Genomic DNA, 18,954 nt, shown 5'->3' with positions numbered 1-18,954 from the left:
TCCTGACACACCTCTCCTGACACACCCCTTATGACACACCCATCCTGACACACCCCTTCTGACACACCCATCCTGACACACCCCTCCTATCACACCCCTTCTATCACACCCATCCTGACACACCCCTCCTGACACACCCCTTCTATCACACCCATCCCGACACACCCATCCTGACACACCTCTCCTGACACACCCCTCCTGACACACCCCTCCTATCACACCCCTCCTGACACACCCATCCTGACACACCCCTCCTGACACATCCCTTCTATCACACCCCTCCAGACACACCCATCCTGACACACCCCTCCTGACACACCCATCCTGACACACCCATCCTGACACACCCCTCCTGACACACCCCTCCTGACACACCTCTCCTGACACACCCATCCTGACACACCCCTCCTGACACACCTCTCCTGACACACCCCTTCTTGAGTGTGTGCAGATTCCTCCCTGGAGCGAGGACACCCCTCAAGGGCATCTTTCCAGGCCATCCAGTGCCATGGCCAGTGACACCTTCCACCATCCCAGGCTGCTCCAAGCCCTGTCCAGCCTGGCCTTGGACATTTCCAGGGATCCAGGGGCAGCCCCAGCTGCTCTGGGCACCCTGTGCCAGGGCCTCAGCACCCTCCCAGCCAATGTAAACCTGCTCTCTGCCAGCGTGGAGCCATTCCCCCTTGTCCTGTCACTACAGTTCTTGGTGATGAAAGTATGTGCATGTCAAGTTTACTGCTCTGCAACAAAGAGATTAAACTAAAAGCAGCTTTTAAAAAGAATAAAAGGGTTTTAATAGTAATTATTTCAGTATTATAAATGTTACTCACATTTCCTACCTCAGATAACAACTCAGAACTTTAGCCAACAGCTTATAATTAATACAAGAAGATATTTTTATATTAAAGTTTGATAGGCAATATAAAGCTAATAAATTATTTACTGTCTAGTAAGTGATTAGTTCCATTCTATGGAGCCTCCAAGGATCAATATTATTCTTATAATATTATCCATACTATTACTACTTGCACTTGTCATAAAACAACCTGCTCCCCATTACACACTTAAAATTAACAAAACACTATTTCTGATAGAAATTACCAGAATTTCAAAGTTATGAGAATGCAAAGTTTCCTATAAAATCTGCCCACATTCTGAAAGAACTGTGCTTGGTGAAAACTAAGCCTTTATTGAACCACATGCCCTAAAATAACTCCCTGCCTTCTGATACGGAACTCTAATCATTCTGGTCAGGAACAAACACTGCTGGTACTGGCAGGAACAACTCTAATATTAAGGATGTTATACTTGACCTCTGAACCCCTTCTTAGGAATAGGTTAAACTGAGATATTTTTCCAAATAAACTTTATTTTTTTGTAAATTACTCTAGTTTTTACCCATAACCATAAAGCAGAGAGAGTAGTTTTCACATACTGAATAATAAACTACTGAGTAATACTCTGAGTACTTTCCAGTGAGTAGTTTTGAAATACGCTAAAAGGTTACTGGAAATGTATTTTAAAATGCATCTCGATATACTATCAAATTTCATTTTTTTTCTCTCTAAAGCAAAACAGATAAAGCTTCTCAGTCCTTGCTCCTCAGCACCCAGTCTTTGTCAGACCATCAATCACTATATCTGAAAACCCAATTTGCTGAGTGGAGTTAAAAGAACAAGTCTTCTGGCAGTTTTAATTACAACAATGAGGAGAAGTGTAAAACTGTTGTTAGAGCAAGGTTAGTCTAGTGCTGCCTTCATAAGCCTTAACAGCTGCACAGAGCTCCCAGAGAGCTATTTGTAGGGGAGAAAGACCCTCAAATTGGAAACCATGGGAGGGAGAGAATGCCAAAAATCCCTTCCCATCCAAGAGTGTAGACACCAAGAATAAAAACTTATTCATTAGTTAGAATAGCTGAAGTCTATTCAAAGCAGAGCAGAGCTTTATTTTGCTCTTCCAACAACCCAAAAGAAAAAATACTGATGAAAGCAGCCTGATTTTCAGACATCTGTTTGCCTTGGACTGATAGGCAAGAAGCCCTGTCTCAGCTGAAAAAGAAACATGCTCTTCTCAGCATATCAAAGAAACCTAAACATCTTCCCAGAACATTACTCCAGGATTTCATCAGGTGAGAAACAAGTCTATTTTTCCCAGAGGTTTCTAACAAATTATATACAGAAATAGAAGAAGGTGGCTGACAACTCTCAGAATGGTGCACTTCCAGTTCCAAGCTAAAAGTGGAATGTTGTTTTTTTTTTTGGCTGGGTTTCATTTGGGGGTTTGGTTTCTTTGGAGAGCGTTGGTTTTGGTTTGGGGTTTTGATGAGCAGTTAAAAATCTTAAACCTCAACCCTGCAAATAAATTTTAACCTATCAAAGCAGACTCAACTGATTCAGACAGAAGTGTACAGCACTGTGATACATCTTTGATTTTCCTGGTATATTCTTTAATAGTCACACCTTTTAACTGTAAATATCCCCAAACTGCCCTACCATTTAAGTGTATTTTATGGAGTAGTGTACATCAGAATTTTATTATGCATCTACCTACATAAATCAGAGATTAGCAGGACATTCAGAGAGCACAACACTCAGACTCATCCAACACCTGTCATATTAATGGATTTCACAAGTATTAAAAAACTGGATATGGCCTTTATAGAACAATACATTTCACACCTCAAATGAATGGTAATAAGCAATCAAATTCAAAACAGTAAAATAAACAATTTAGTTCAGTCAAATCAGTGCAATCTCTGTTTATTTGCAATTTAGATATAGCTACTTGAAACTTTTTCCAGATCACAACTTGTCCCCAAGCAATGTCTGTCTACCATAAGGAAATAATGTATTTCAATCACTTTTCTACCAAGGCTTAACAATAACATTTAAATTTCTTTTTCATTTACAAAATTTGCCTCTTGATAAGGGTAGAGCACTTGTGCATGTCCTACAGCCAACTTCTGCATTTATCTGAATCCTTAACACAGTATTTTTCACTCCATCCAAGGCTGCAATTTTGAATACAAAAACACCTGAAGCTTATTTCACTTTTAAGCTTTTTACTCTGAAGTTCATCAGAAAATTACATTCTAGCATTTCAATCAGCTAGTATGAAGTGACTTTAGAACAATGCCAAAGGATCATTTGAGAGCTGAAGTGGTGCCTTAACTGAAAAAATCTTTTCCTGCTTGCATCAAATCCAGAGTCCCTACACCCTGACAGCACCTTTTAACACATTAAGCAACTTTTCACACCACTTTTAGTATAATTGTACTCCTGAATCAACCACAGATTAGCCTATAATGTTACAAACAGTATTTAAGAGTCCAAAAGGCACCTGCAACAAGATATTTACAGGTGATAAAAGATTAGAGTGAAAAGGAAAGAAACCATCCCGAACAGTGCAATGAATGACAGACTGCCAGTTAGTGTCATGTGAGGGTGGAAACAGGATTAGGATAAATGAGAAGATAAAGGAAAGGATGTCACTGAAGAGGGAGGAGGGAGGGAGATGGCAGAGAAGTTAAAGAGGTGGCTGAGGAAGGGTAGTTGTGCCAGCTAGCACAGGAAAGCAGACAGGTCTCTCCTTGCCCAGGCACCTACCTGGCTATCCCTCTTTGCCACAATTTAACACAAATAGTGTGCTTGAAAATTAAAGATGTATTGGAGATATTTGAAATAATCTCTGAAAAGTGCAGAAGGAATTGGGGGAGGAAGTTTCAGTACAAATGCAGGTGTCCTTTGTTCCTGTATTCCTCAGCATTTTTTAAGTAACTGCCCATGCTGTTTTCCCAGTAGAACCCAAATTCCTCCTACTCTGTCTTACTGCAGTCAGAGATAATGCTACCAATCAAACCCCAAGTTTGCTTGGGGTTCTTAAAATAAATTATTAAGATATTCTGATGAACCAATTTACATATTAGAGGAAGATCTTCTTTTAAAAGAGGACACATACTGCCTATCTTAAGACAGCAATCTTCCAAGAAACCCAAAAACATGAACGCCAACAACAAATGTTTTTTTTTTAATCCTTCTTCTCTTTACAACAAGAAGGCCATATCAAAGAATTAAAGAAAAGGTTTTCCTTCACTACTTCAGTATTTCTGTGGGATAAACCACAAAACTAACAGTCTCTTCATATAAACCAAATCAACACCAGCCCAGTTAGTTTCATGGTCACTGAAGTCACACCAAAAGCAGAGACAAGCAGAATGAAAGAAATATGAGAACAAATCACTTGAAAGATGTTTGGCATCAGGCAAAAACATTTCTTATACAGACCTGGCACTACAACTTGTCAACAGTGAATGAAATGACAAGGGCACTGCAAGAAAAAACACCACAGGGTTGATGCTAAATACATAATATGAATGATCAGAGAACAATTAAAAGCCATATGAGCTCCATGGGCTTTGGAAACCAAAGGTGAAAGCCAGAAACACCAAAGAGGACCCTAAGCTGTTGTAAGAGCTCCCTGAGGAAGGGTCATTTCACCCTTTAATTGTAAGATGAAACACATCACAGCATGGTATAAATGAGACCAGCAGTCCTCATAAGAAAGATGAGGATTTTTGATACAACACTGAAATCTGATTTAATCCTATAAACAAACTGGGGTGTAGGAACACAGCAACAGACAGGACACAAGGGGACATGGACACAGACAGGGGAAGGAAGCAGTCAATAGTAACAATTACAGATTAGGATCTACAGTTTTCAGAGTTTTAGCAGACTCCAAAGCTTATTGGAATGACTAATAAGGCAGGATTATTCCTCAAGCAGACAGAGCAATAGGCTGCTGGCTTCATGCCACTGAGTGCATCAAAACAAATCTTACAGGTGAAAAAATTTCAATTCTCAATAGAAATTTTGAAGCAGCCGTTAATCCTACCCCCCAAAACAGACTATTAATGCTTAAAAGTGTGCTAATGCAAGTGTCATTTCTATTTTATATATATAGTTCATGTTTGTCTATAGATATAATACAAGTATGTGTTTTCATAACATATATTTCAATGCTCTGATAGAGATTATATTTTTCTTTTTCCCTTTTTAATATGTAATGATCTATTGAAGACTTTTTACTGTAAATCAGAAAAAAAAGCAACTGGAAACATCCCACCAACCCTTTCCATTCTGTAATTACTTATGCATTTACCTCTATGACTTCATGGAAAACACACTTCAGCAAATGCTAACTGCATTCAGGCCTGCTCTGATCAAATAAGGATAATAAAAGCACACATTGGCTACAGGCATTGAAGTATACAAAGCATTTTATACTTCTGTGTACTGTGGTTGTTTCTGACTCATAAAGCTTCTGTTCATGGCTGATTTTCTCAGCAAAGTAAAAATGGCTTTCCTGCAATGTGATATCCTATGGTAACATTCCCATGCCAAAGGGGGCTTGGTAAGATCAGCCAGAGAGAGGAGGACTTGTGAGAAAAGTTTGAGGCAACATGTACTTTTTCTATATTTCTAAGTAACACAATTGTGTGTAACAGACAAACTGATGGACAATTCCTACTTGGATAAACAAATGCAGAAAAAAATGCTGCAAACAGTTGGTGCTGATTACAACAACACCCTGCAGTCAGGATACTCGTGACTCCACACAGCAAAGCGCTGCTCCACAAAGGAAATGTGCTTTCCCAGTCCTTCCACTTGGCTCCAGGAGAAACACTTCAGATTCCAGAAAAGTGTGACATTTCCCAATCAATCAATTTGAGGCAGATTGTTTACTGCACACTTGAAAAAGGAATGTGATTATAAAAGGATTTTAAAAAATGGAAGCCTTCAATTCTCAAACCATTTTTATAAGGAACTGAATTATTACGTACAGCTTCAGGAGGAAATAGAATTTTCTGGGGAGGTGTTCTTAGAAGAGGTGCCAGGAGTAATAACTTACACACTGCTAAAGGGAATTCACAAAAACCTTAAATCCATGAAGTAACAGACATCTCACAAGCATACATGCTATAGAATGGATGATTACGAAATTTAATGAGCCCGAAGATTTGAAAGAACATTTTTTAGTGGATGATTTACTTTTCTTATTAATAATTAACTGTTCTAAGTATTTTGATAAAGTCTTACATTTCTACTCACCTGATTCATTTTGAATTCCTGTTGTGTTCTGAAAAGATACACACAACAAAGAAACTCCTTTGATTACATGAACCCTAAAAAGAAAAACAGACAATTGTAACACGTACCTACGTACAAATTTACATTGAACTGAAAGTACACACAGAGCTGTAGTTTTCTTCCTAAATCATCTGTAGAAAAGGAGCATTTTGCTTTAGAAAAAATCTGCTCCAAGCTACAATTTTGTTATTACAGCTCAAGTGTGTCTGGATAATCTCAAGATGGATATCTAGCAATAATCTTTTCCCTATTTTAAATTATGACGTAACAGATGTGCTCAGGTAAGGTCGTTCCATTTGTTTTTTAAAGTCAGTTAGTTTGCTCAAGAGTGAGTACTTTTAAGAACTTTAGAAGTCAGATCTCTTTAGAATTTTATATCAAAGCATTATTGAAGGTCTTATGTGGTTTTCAGATTTTAAAAAATGCATGTATTGAGTCTCTTCTATATTAGAAACAGGAAAATGTTCCTTAAATTGAACTGTATTGAGGTATTTTATTACACTAATGCATTTTACGTTCCTTTTTAATAAAAGCCTGAGATTTCAAAAGGTATCTGACAAAAATTCCCAGTTCAAGTAGGCATCAAATTTGGAAACTCATGACTTGATGGAAAACTATTCAGAATGATGCCATATCTAAGCATCAAGATCAACTCGCATCCTTTCTTTTTTAATGTATACAAAACAGCTTTTTTGCAAATTAGGCCAAAAACACTTTTAGTCTCATTGTCATACACAATTTTCAACAAATTAACGTCCCCCATTTATGAAAGTTAACTGGTTCCTCCTCACTTAAAGCACTTATTCAAATACTGCTTTATCTTCCCTGTCTTTAGTTTTCTTACTATAATAACGTTCAACTGATTTTTTTACTAAGTACTCTGCATAAGTACTAACATTTAATTTAAAATAAGTTCAAGCAAAATCTACTCCAAATACATTTCACATAATCCCTCACATCTTTACACTGCAAGAATTCTTAATGCTTTGCAAAAGTGCCAACACTGCCAAGCATCATTCAAATGTTACACTGCTTAAGAAATCCATAAGAAAAGGAAAAATGTCCTTGGAAATGAAATTTCTGTTGTTTACAGCTCTTCCAGGATTAACTCCTTTTGTCCCTGTGTTTCCATACTATGTGAGCATTTAAACAAAAAGCTGAAATATCTGAATTTTAGTTCCAGTTTTGCAACTGATTCTGAGGGCTTTGAAGTCCGCCAGCAAAGGCCAGTTATGGGATAAGGAGCTCCATGTGAACAGCTTGTACACATCCAAAGAAAAGCATTCCTTTTGGAATGCATTATTACTAACTTTCTAACTTATTTCAGTATTTGAGTCAGTATAAACATCTGTACCTCAGCTGAGACCTGAACATCAGGGAAAAACCCAGCAATCTTATTCATTGTTCATTGGGACAAAACCCATGCAACATTGTTTTAAAAAGGAAATAAATGCATAGCAGCAGAGGTATCAAATAATTTCCTAGTATGAAACCAAACTTATATTTAGTCAAACATCTCATTTCTCTATACTGTTAGAATATTTTTATATAATTACTCACATAAAGTCTAGAAAAGCCAGAACCTCTCAAGGACACAGGAGCACAGCCTGAGGAGCACCAGGCTGTGGCTGGCAGGAGTTGATGTTGTTTCTGTCTCCACCTGCCTATATCTACCTTTTTCCCCCCCTCTCACCAAATATCATCATTCCCTCCATGCCACAGGCTCTGCTGTTCACCTCTGACCACAAATCTGGAATCTGGGAAACCCACTGCAGGAGCTGTACCACTGTACACTGTGGCACAGTGGTGAATGACTCCTGTGACACACATCTCCTGCACTGCACACTTTGCCCAAAACTCCAGATACACACACAGAGTAAGGATTTAAAGCCCTGTCTTATACACACACAGAGTAAGGATTTAAAGCACTGTCTTATACACACACAGTAAGGATTTAAAGCACTGTCTTACAGAAGCAAACACTGAACACCATCACTATCCACTGCTAAATGTGTCAAATCTGAGACAAGTAAATAGCAATAAAGTGATGGGCTGCAGAGTCAAAGTCCTGTCAAGCTGAAAATTTCCTCTCAGCTGAATTTTCTTAGCCCAGTTATTAAATAAATTACTCAAAAGATTTGAAAAGGAGACAAAATCTTCTTACTTTGTAATATTTGAGCATTAAAAATACATTTTTCTTCTTTTTCCTATACTAATTCAAAAATGCTTTGCTTAGAATTAATAGTTAACAAAGAATTTTCAAAACAAAAATAATGGTATTTTTACAAATGTTGCAAATATTTTATTCAACTTTTATACAACTGGTTGTATCCAAACCTCTCAATGGTATTTCTTATGAGATGACAACACATCTTAAAAAACTGATGTAGTTAATCAACTACACAACAGTTTAGGCTGATTCCCAACAGACTGTACTACTCTATATTCTTTCAACTACCAATTACCAGTGGAGCCACTTGAGCATAAAACAGAATTAGGTGAAAAATTAAACCTGTAGTAAAGCAAAAGCTTGAACAAGTATTTTTAAAGCTATTAATTTAAAATACACACTTCATATTAAAATTTTATACCTGCAGTTCTGCATTTTTTGCCCTCTTCCACATTACTTATTTTGTTGAGAGTGTACTTAACTATGTAGAAAGCAAGATTAATTGCACTGAAAAAGAAATACAGTTAATACTGCACAGTCTTATGTGCAGCCACTAGTTTTCTTTCTACCTAAAATGAAATGTAAGAACAGAAGTATCTGTAAGAGTAAACTTGGGGTTTAACTTTTGGTACAAAAAGTTCAACAAACTCAAGAAAATATGAAACTAATTCTACACCTGCTGCCCAAAAATGAGTTCCCAGCACTATCAGTGAGTACCAACAGGGTCTTTACTCTCATCACTGCAAGCAGGAACAAGCTGTGACTCCACACAGGGAGGAATTCCCAGGTCCTGTGCAGGATTTCCCAGAAAAGCCCCACAGAAAACCACGCTGCTCTGATGAGGCACCAGGGCAATCTGTCATCTATTAAAGGTACAACCATGGCCCTGCTAAATCAGTTTTAAAGTTAGTAATAGTCAACAACTGCATTAATACTTTGAAAATGTCACTCAGCAGCTCCATCAAATACAGGTAACAAGTATTTTCATCCAACCTTTGCCCCAAACTCAACAGCGACATAACCTAACCTATTAAAGACCTGGAAATTGTTAATAACACTTGCCACAGTAAACTTCAGCCATTCATCAACAGCCCCAGGAAAAGAACAACAAAGGTTCTATCCCAAAAGTGAAGCACACACACCAGCAACCTGAATTTTCCAAATTAATTCTCAGAAAACATTTCCAAGTCATATTGATTTTAAACTACTACTTAGTGCTCTATCTCCTGAGTACAAAAAATACCACACACTTACTCAAGATATTAAGGCATCTGGGAAACAAAGAAGAGAAAAGAAGATCTACTGCATGAAGTTATCTTTGAGTTTCAGAAAAAATTCTTTTTCTGAAAGGCTCAGTTTTAGGCAACAAATTACATTTATTCATATAAGAATATACAGGGCATTTGTATCTAAGGAAACACTGTGGTCTCTAAACAAAATGCTTAAAGCAAAAAGTATTTTGACATTATTTCTGAACCTATGCTTCAGAATTTTAAATATTCCCTTAGAAAACCTATAATTTGTTAGGAATAAAGTCTGCAAACAAAAGCAATTTTATTCAAAACCATCATTGCAGATCATCCCTTTCCAACTCAAGCAGACTAGTAAGCATTCCTAGGTTTTACTAAGTAGACAATCTTCTGGTTTTATAAGCCATATTTATAATTTCTGTATGTGAGGGTTTTTTAAATCCCAGAATCAAAAAGCATTGTGAAAGAGAATGCTGCTTCCAATGCAGATGAAAGAAAAACCAGGCATGAGAGTATCAATCCTATTTTGGAAGCTGAAAATGGGACATGCATTACGTCATTGCTCCAGTAAAAACATGTTCATTAGAGAACCAGGAACAACTTGAAAGTCTCCACGGCCTGTTTTCCTAATGACCGAGGTTCAGGCTGGGATACTGCACAGCTCTTGGCTTTGTTTTACTTTCTAGCTGCAGCACATGACTGTTTTTTAAACATCACGACATCTACATGTTTTCAATACTGAAATACTCTCATCCACGAATTTTCCACGCATTAGGTGAAATAAAGCTTGCCAATTTAAAAACATAAAGTTCATGTTAACTCTAAAAGATTAAAATATACATGTGATAGGGCATCCTGTTTCCTCTGACAGGCACTAAGATGCAAAGACATTTTCAGTTATTCAAGGCTGCCTGAATAAGAACAGAATAAAAATGGGCAGACAATGATTTTCTGAATATTAAAATCTATTACCTATTGTCCAATAATAAAAAAGGCTTTGCTTACTGCCACGTAACCAAATAAACTGTTACACCTTAGGAAGGTTTATTCAGGTAACCAGGATAATAAGCCAAGAAATCACCAACACAACACAAACCCCAGGTTCATTAATTAAACAGCAACTAGTCAAGAGAAGTCAACAGAAAACAAGTCTCTAACATGTGCAAATATGCAGAAATACCATTCCAATCTTCAGATATGAGTGCACTTTGACTCACAAATGCAGTAAAACCCAATGAAAATTTTCTCCGATAAGTACACTGCTGATTTACTCCTATGTGAAAAAGCCAATTTCAGCCTTTTTTTTTTTTACAACACAGGACTCGTCCTCCCACTTTTGACTACAGCACCTTTTATACAGAGGCCAAGAAGAAATATTTTTCAGCTCATTATGCTCAGTGGAGAAAAAACACAATGGTTAAAGAAATTATGTCATTTGGGGGTTTAGGTATCAGGATCATATCTGCCCTTTCCATGCAAACAAGTTCAACAGCAAAGATACTACAGTACTTTAAACAGGTTTGCCAAGGCAGGAATACATTACTGGTCAACTCCAAACCTCTCTGAATTTCTCTTTCCAACAGAGAGATACCCAGTAAGCTGCATCTCCCTTTTGTACACTTTATATTACTTGTTTATCCCTAAGGATCAAGGCTTTTATGTGTAATAGTGAAATGGAGATGTCACTGCACTGCAGGATGGACTTCCAGAGCAATTTCAGTTATTACAGGGAAAGACTTTCTGCTTTACTTCTCTTCCATTCTCAAGCAAATTTTCAATAGTAAAAAATGGATGTCTTACAGAAATGCACAGAAGTGCTTGAACATTCTTCCTACCTTCCATGCTGTGCTGGTAGAAAGCTGTTCCTTGGATTCCCATAAAACAGGCACCAACTCAGGAATCTCCACACACCATACTTATCGTGGCATTTCTAGCAAAGATACTGTATCCAAAGTGCTGTTTTGCCCTTTAATTAACATAACTAAGGTTGTAGGTAGTAACTGTAGGTTGTAACTGTAAGTGCCACTTATTTTTATGGCCTATGCTATGAACTGTGGAGGCACTGCTATCCCAGCAAATCCTGGGAGCCATATCCTTGAAAACACATGGCTCTCTCTGCAAGTCCAAAAGTTCTTTTGTTTCTTAAAAGTCACTCCTTCATCTATCAGTGATGCACTGAAAAGTGCCAATGCTCTCACTGATTCACCATTACGCTTTTCTGCAGTCAGAAGAGCTGGAAATCTCTACACCAAGGAAAGCAGCCCTGAATTCTTAACACACCCATTATTTTTATTGAAATGTTGTGTCAGAACACAACAAGATAGAATCATGGAATGGCTGGGGCTCAAAGAGACCTTAAAGCTCATCCAGTCCCACCCCTTGCCATGGGCAGGGACATCTTCCACTGTCCCAGGCTGCTCCAAGCCCTGTCCAGCCTGGCCTTGGGCACTGCCAGGGATCCAGGTGCAGCCACAGCTGCTCTTGGTACCCCGTGCCAAGGCCTCACCACCCTCATGGGGATCAATTTCTTCCATATTTCTAACCTAAACTTCCCCTTTTTCCATTTAAAACCATTACTTCTTGTCCTATCACTACAGTTCCTGGTGATGAACATACTAATTACATGCCATGCTGCTGTACATCTCCAGTTACCCTAATCTATTTAGAATATTTGAATAAGCTGGAAAAGACTTTGCAGCCAAATAACATGCCCAAAGTCCAGAGCACATACTGGGAACAGCAAACTGGGGCAGCATGAGAAGCACAAGCAGCCCTACTGTTCTCTAGAGCTGTCCACTGCAGCTCACTCAAATGTGAAATACAAATAGTTCTCTTGCCACTGAATGATCATTTGGCAGGTGCAGCCATACCGCTTTCTCTTCCTTCCTCAACAATTAAAAATGACCTGAAGTTTTCTTTAATGTTTCAGAATGGAAATTTTGCAGCTTCATATGAATTTGAAACCACTGGAAACTTCACTGAATGCTTCAGCTACCTGTCCATGAGATGGTTATCAGCAATGCTCCACAGGCTGCTCTGGCTTCAAATAAAAAATGCACTTACGATACATCTCTTGAGGTGTTCTAAATGTCTTACATGAATATTTTTCATCTCACCCCAAACAGTTTTCCCCCACAGTACCACCATGAATTATTCTCCGACTTAAAATAATTCACAGATGGGCATTTCCAGGGAAGGAACCAATTCTGGAGTTAATTCCTTCAAGCCCTGCTCGCTCAGCTTGGCGGAACGTGACCTGCGGGAGCCTTGGGGCCTGCGAAGCGCCAGAACTTCTGAAGTCAGTTTGAAAGAGCAGAGTTCTCTCAGCATCGGGCTGGCAGCGGCAGGAGCCAGCCGACACTTCCGAGGCAGCATTTTCAAGATAAAAAAATTGAAAAAGCCGCCCGAGGGATGGAGCATCTTCCTCCAACCGGCCTCCTTCGCCATCCTCCGCCCTCTCCTCTCCCCTCCCCGAGGCGCTCCCACGTCCCGGCGGGCACAGGTCTCGCACCTGCCGCCGCTGCCCTCACGCCCCCGGCCGCCGCCTCCCCGCGGACCCCGGGGCGGCTCCGCACCCGGAGCAGCCTCCGCGGGCCCCCTCCCTGCGCGGCCGGCTCTGCCCTGCGCCCGCCCGGCCCGTCCCGGCTGCGCCCGGCGGCTCCTGCCGCTCCCGCTCACCCGGGCCCCGCTGGCGGCGGAGCGGCCTCAGCGCCGGCACCGTCCGGGCGCCATCTTGTCTCCAGCCTCGGAAGTGACGTTGGGGGGAGGCCGCGGGCAGGGCCCGCCGCGGGACCCCCAGAGCCCCTTCCTGCCCTTCATCGTCCTCATCGTCCTCATCCCCAACAGCCCCTTCCTGCCCTTCATCCCCCTCATCCCCAACAGCCCCTTCCTGCCCTTCCTCGGCTCCATCGGCTTCATCCGCCTCATCACCAACAGCCCCTTCCTGTCCTCCATCGGCTCTGTCCCCCTCATCAGCTTCATTGCCCTCATCACCCTCATCCCCGACAGCACCTTCCTCTCCTTCATCCCCCTAATGCTCCCTTCCTGCCCCTCATCATCTTCATTGCACTCATCGCTCTCCTCCCCAGCAGCCTCTTCCTCTCCTTCATTGCTTTGCAGCTCTTCGTCACCTTCATCCCCAAGAGCCCCTTTTGCCTTCATCCTCTACATTGCCTTCACACCCAGCATCCCCAAGAGCCCCTTCATCACCTTCATTACCTTCATTCCCATACCCCTTTCACCCCCTTCATCACCTTCCCCAACACTGCCTTCCTCTCATTCATCCCCTTCATCCCTTTTCACCCTCTTCACCCTCTTTACCCCCCTTAACCCCTCCATCCCCTGAACCCTCTCAGATCACACCACATGCTCCAGCCACCTCCATCCACCACCCTCTGCCAGACAATCAACATGTTCTCCAAGCCCTCTTTCCCATTGGTTTGGGGTGTTTTTTAAAGTCTTTTTCATCTTTTTGCAGTAAAGCAGATCCACAGGGTTCTCACCTGTGACTGAAAACAAAAAAAGTGAGGTGGCTGAAGGGAAATTATTGTGTCACTGAGGTGATTTGGGAACTGACCCTCACTGAGGGACCTAGGCTGTCGCTGCCTTGAGACTCATTTGTGCTGCACACAACTTTTACTGTTCCATCCAAACCAAGGTTTTCTCACTGCAATTTCTGAGCAAGTACCTAAGAGGGGAAAAAACCCTCCATAATCACCTGCTAGGAGATGTCTGTATTTGTTCTGCAAGACATAGCAGTGTCTCTGCCCTTAATTTCTCTCTCCTCTGAATGTTCTGTTCATCCTTAATGCAGTCAAAGATGTATTCCTCTCAGGCTAGGACTGTATATTAGCTGGATTGTTAAGAATTTGCCATTTTCCCAGAGGAAAATCCCTGACTTAAATCCATAGGACATTAATACATAAATTCAGAAATATTTTACATTTATTTGATTATGCACATCGGTGAGTAACATTAAAACTGCCAGTAAGGCTGGACACAAAAAGTACTCATACAGCAGCAGGGCAGAGGAATCCCATTCCATTCCATGAAGCTGGAAGATTTCCTCAGCAGGTAGCCAAGCAAATCCCCTGTCTGCCCACTCTTACCAAAAGAAAGCTTTTTTAAAAACAATCCACCATATTACCAAGAAACATAGTTGCAAACATAATCTTTCATACATCTGGAAGACACAGGCTGCCAGGGAATTTGAACACCTCTGCAGTGATGCTTAGCTTTGGCAAGCAATAGCAGACTGAAAAATAACAAGACACTGTGATTTTTCTACCTGGAACACTCAGAATGCATTTATATTACACAGTGTTGTATAGGCACACCATAACCAGTTTTGAAGCCTCTAATTTTAGTAGTAAAAAAACCTCAAATATGTTTAAACTACTTTGACTTATTAGACTAAATTAATTCTAATTTAGCTGTATTAAGATTTAATTTTATAAGTAAGCTAGACTAGTCACACCTGTGTAAATTTGGGGGTTATTTTAAGAAAAATCAAGATTCCCATTTATGTTAGAGCCCTATACCTGTAACAGAAAAATTTAAAACATAGAACAAATTACATACCCACTAGCTTTAACATGAACCTTTCTATCTTTACTGTTAAATACAAGATTTCCCAGAAGTATCACAAATAAAAGAAATCATAACTTTTCTCCAATGGTGTACAAGTCATCCATTTTCCCCGCATTTATACTGAGAATATCTACCATCTGGTGGTGTTCCAGGGGACCTGCACTTTCAATTTACACTTTCAGTTGTCAGAGAAGCCTACAAATCTTTATTTGATTAAAGTTCAGAACGCCTAATTTTTTTGTATTCTGAAAACATCAATATTTCTGCTTTTGTGCTCTCTAAAATGATGAATAAGCTTTTCTGGTTACTTGGAGGTGTGTAAGAACACAGGAGAGAAAAATATTAGCAAAAACCTTTTTTGTAAATCTTGGGCATCTGACTGAATATATTCATGGTGACTGAAAAGGTGACTCGTGGGTTAGAGAGAATTATCTTCTCATATGTGAAAATCTTAGTGAGCCCATTTCTAGAAAAGATTATTTTATCAGAAGTTCTGAATAGCCTTGAAAGTAAGTGGACTCCAGTGATACCAGTATGGCCAGTTCTTATCTTGTTAAATGGGACAAGGTGTCTTTTATCATAATTTCTGTGCTGTTCTGGTTTGTCCTTATAAACATAGAAGACAATGTGCTGCATGTTATGGCTCTGGGAAAGACTGAACTGCTCGGGTTACTGGTTATTAATAGCTCTGAATTTAAGAAATATTACCATCTTTTTCTGGAAGTGCAGTTTTGGGAAACAAAGAATTGACTAAACTGCAAAGATATTTTGGGAAGCTGTTCTCAAAGTGTCCTGGGGAATGGGACTCTTAAGACTCAAGCATTAAATATTCCTGCTCCTTTCCCTTCCTGCTGGTTTAGGTGAGCCCTTCTAACCTCAAGGTCCTTCACAGTCCTCATTTCTGCTTTCTACAGCCTGGTTTTGTTACAAAAATCTAATTTTTCACTGCTTAAAGCAATGTCCAAGCTCTTACATGACTCAAGTGTCTCATGGTTTGGTTGTCACCCTTGTCTGTGTTGTTGCTCACCTGTTATATTGTACCAAAGTTCCTCACCTGCTGACCCACAAGTGCTGCTTTTCCTACAGCTTTGGAGCAGTCCCTTTTCAGGATCACTTTATGGAATTGACCATAGGCCATACCTGGTTCGTCTTAGATATTTGGGCTCTATCTCCTGCTCCAGGGGGCTTCCCCACAACTCCCATTTGACTGATTTTAGCAAAAGGGTAACCAGGATACCCGATGGGACAGAAGAGGGGTGCTAAGTCAGTTATGTTAATTGATCCCTTCTTATCACAGGTTGTGATCCCAAGACTTGTACCCTGTTTTACACAAGAGATGACTCCTGTCCAAGACTGATTGTTGCCTTCTGCAGAGTGTGACAGCTGCTGAGATCTTCAGCAGGTAAATTCTGTAGGACTTGATAGAATGAGTTGGATTTAACCTTAAGGATTGCCCAGTTCTACCCTGCTGCCATGGGCAGGGACACCTTCCACTGTCCCAGGTTGTTCCAAGCCCTGTCTAACCCAGCCTTGGACACTTCCAGGGATGGAACAGTTGTGCTAAGATGGACTTAGTAGCTGTTTCTTGCATGCTATTCACACTAACTGGCTAAAATTTGTCTGTATAAATTATATCAAAAGTGTCACATGGCTAAAGATAAAGTTCACTAAAATATAAATTTATCAATGACATTGGACAATCTCCATTGCAAACTAGAGCAGATATTTTAGTATTGTCTCTCCAAACTGATTTGATCACTACAGGATTTGGTCCAGAAAATTGATGACTATGAGTTTCTTAGCAGAATTAATCACTTAAACTTACTTAATCAAGAAATATTTATGTTGAGAGAATATGTTGGCAATACTCCATGGAAGAAAGAACACGTTTTTGTGCTGCCTACCACCTGTGTAGTGCCAAGCTGGCTCAGAGGATGAAAATAGCACCAAGAAAGGAGGAAGCATCTCATTGTCTGCACTCCTGTTTCTTCCAGCTTCCAGCAGCTGGATCAACCAGTACCACTGAGGTGCTGTATAGATGGTGGTAGGCAAACCATGAGTAGCCAATATGTGTAGCTTTTATTTTGTTGGAAGTATTTTAAAAATAAAACCAGGCTTGATGAGTAGGAGGCAATACATAAGAATCTGAAGCTTTTCTGTTATGAACATGCTCATCTTTCCTGCAAAAATGCCATCAGTAATTCTCACCACTAGCTGGGGCTCAGGTACAGCTTACTGAGTGTGCAGTTACCATGCATTAACATCAGCCTGCAGTGAGGAGTCTTTAATTTAAATTTAAATTTAATTTAATTTCATATTCTGCTTGTGCATTTCTTTACCCATTGCTTTTTGTCAGGTGTATGAAATCTGAAGCCATTCTTGTGGCTCTTGCTCACTTTTCTGCATGAAATGCAAGCATGGCTTACCTTCTCAATAATTCTATTGCTTCTTTCCCCTCAGTCAAGCATACTTATTGTGTTAGTAGGTTAAGTACTAATCATGACAAAATGAACTAGAAGAATTCATCAGAAAAACTGTTTTCAAGGAGAAGTTTCATAGTTACAATTTAAAAATTTCTTAACTTCAGCCCTTTCAGATTTAAATGAACAGGTGGCAGGCTTTGCCTCCCTGTGAGAAGTGATTAATAGTAATATATGCTTACATGTTCTCATTAATATTTTGTCTATCACAAAGACTCAGATCTTAATTCCAGGAGTAGTTTCCTCAGGATAACTCCAGGTCTGCATCACAGAGGGAACTTTGAACAGAAACTTACACCAATAAATTCTTCCACTGCTTTATAACAGACAGCCTTTTCTGTACTGTAAAAGTGAGCTGTGCTTTTTATATACAAGTTGCCTTTAAGGGCTGGCTTTTAGGTCAAAATCTCTTGTACCATCTATATGTGAAGCTCTGTAAGTGTTGAGAAGTGGACTTTTCTTAATTCTCTGTCTAAGCAGTTTGTAGGTGTGCAGGCAGGAAAAGAGCTCTGGCTGTCCCTTATTTCTCAGTAAATTGCCTCAGTGCCTGATGCAGAGGAGAGGACATTCCTTCAACAAGGAAGCTGGAATGTACTACACTGTGCTCAGTTATTGCTGCTTATTCAACTCCTGTGGGGCTTATTCCTGTGGTGGATAGGAAATGAGGAAGAGCTGACATTCCTATCTCTTTTCCCTTGAGCACACCTGCTGAACCTGTTAATTCCTTCCCTGTTTCCTGCTGCATCCCTGATAGGATGAATCAAATGTCATGAGGCAAAATAACCACAGGACTCAAAGGAATGTGTTATTTGAGGATAACATGGTTCATAAAGGCAGGAAATGGAGTTGCTTCCCAGCTCAAATGAGACATACATTACTAATTTCCTACGACAAACATCAGTACATTTAAAATCACCTTGTTAGAAAGTGTTTTGTCATTCTGGAGGGAAGAAGGGAGTATTTCAACAAGGATTTAGGTTCATGCACTTCTAGTCAATGATTTAACTCAGTCGCTGGTCAGTATTGCCTTCAAGTTATTCCCAGTAATTGCAAGAAAAATTAGTTAAAGGGCTTGTGTAGTACAATGAAATCCATGTTCTTAGAACATGAATAGCTTCCAGTTCTGCAAGGGAGAAAGAAGCCCCAGGTTCTCTGAAGAATGGATCAGAGTCCCCTTCAATAGCACCATCTTCCCCTTCAAATCCCAGCTTTTTTACATGGCTGTTACTGGATTTGTTTCTGTGTTCCATCAGTATCACTCTTACTGCCTTTCCTATCAGAAGATAAGGCTGCAACCTTTTAAAGATTTTTTTTTT

The 18,954-nt window shown here is 39.9% G+C and overlaps 1 protein-coding gene across 2 annotated transcripts in view; it reads right to left on the bottom strand.

The window, feature by feature from the left end:
• Positions 1-13,325, bottom strand: part of PRDM2 (PR/SET domain 2) — a 66,893-nt gene extending 53,568 nt beyond the window's left edge. For both annotated transcript variants that reach the window (XM_015648364.3, XM_015648366.1), the window contains exons 1-2: positions 13,248-13,325; positions 6,111-6,184 (exon numbers count right to left, since the gene is read on the bottom strand). In XM_015648364.3, the coding sequence (XP_015503850.1) occupies positions 6,111-6,119 (9 nt within the window). In that variant the 5' untranslated portion in view covers positions 6,120-6,184; positions 13,248-13,325. The remainder of the gene's footprint in view (positions 1-6,110; positions 6,185-13,247) is intronic.
• Between the last annotated feature and the right edge of the window lie 5,629 nt (positions 13,326-18,954).

The sequence above is a fragment of the Parus major genome, chromosome 21 (assembly GCF_001522545.3).
Source record: "Parus major isolate Abel chromosome 21, Parus_major1.1, whole genome shotgun sequence".
NCBI lineage: Eukaryota > Metazoa > Chordata > Aves > Passeriformes > Paridae > Parus > Parus major.
The sequence above is the reverse complement of the archived record's forward strand: the minus strand, read 5'-3'. Positions and strand labels throughout refer to the sequence as shown.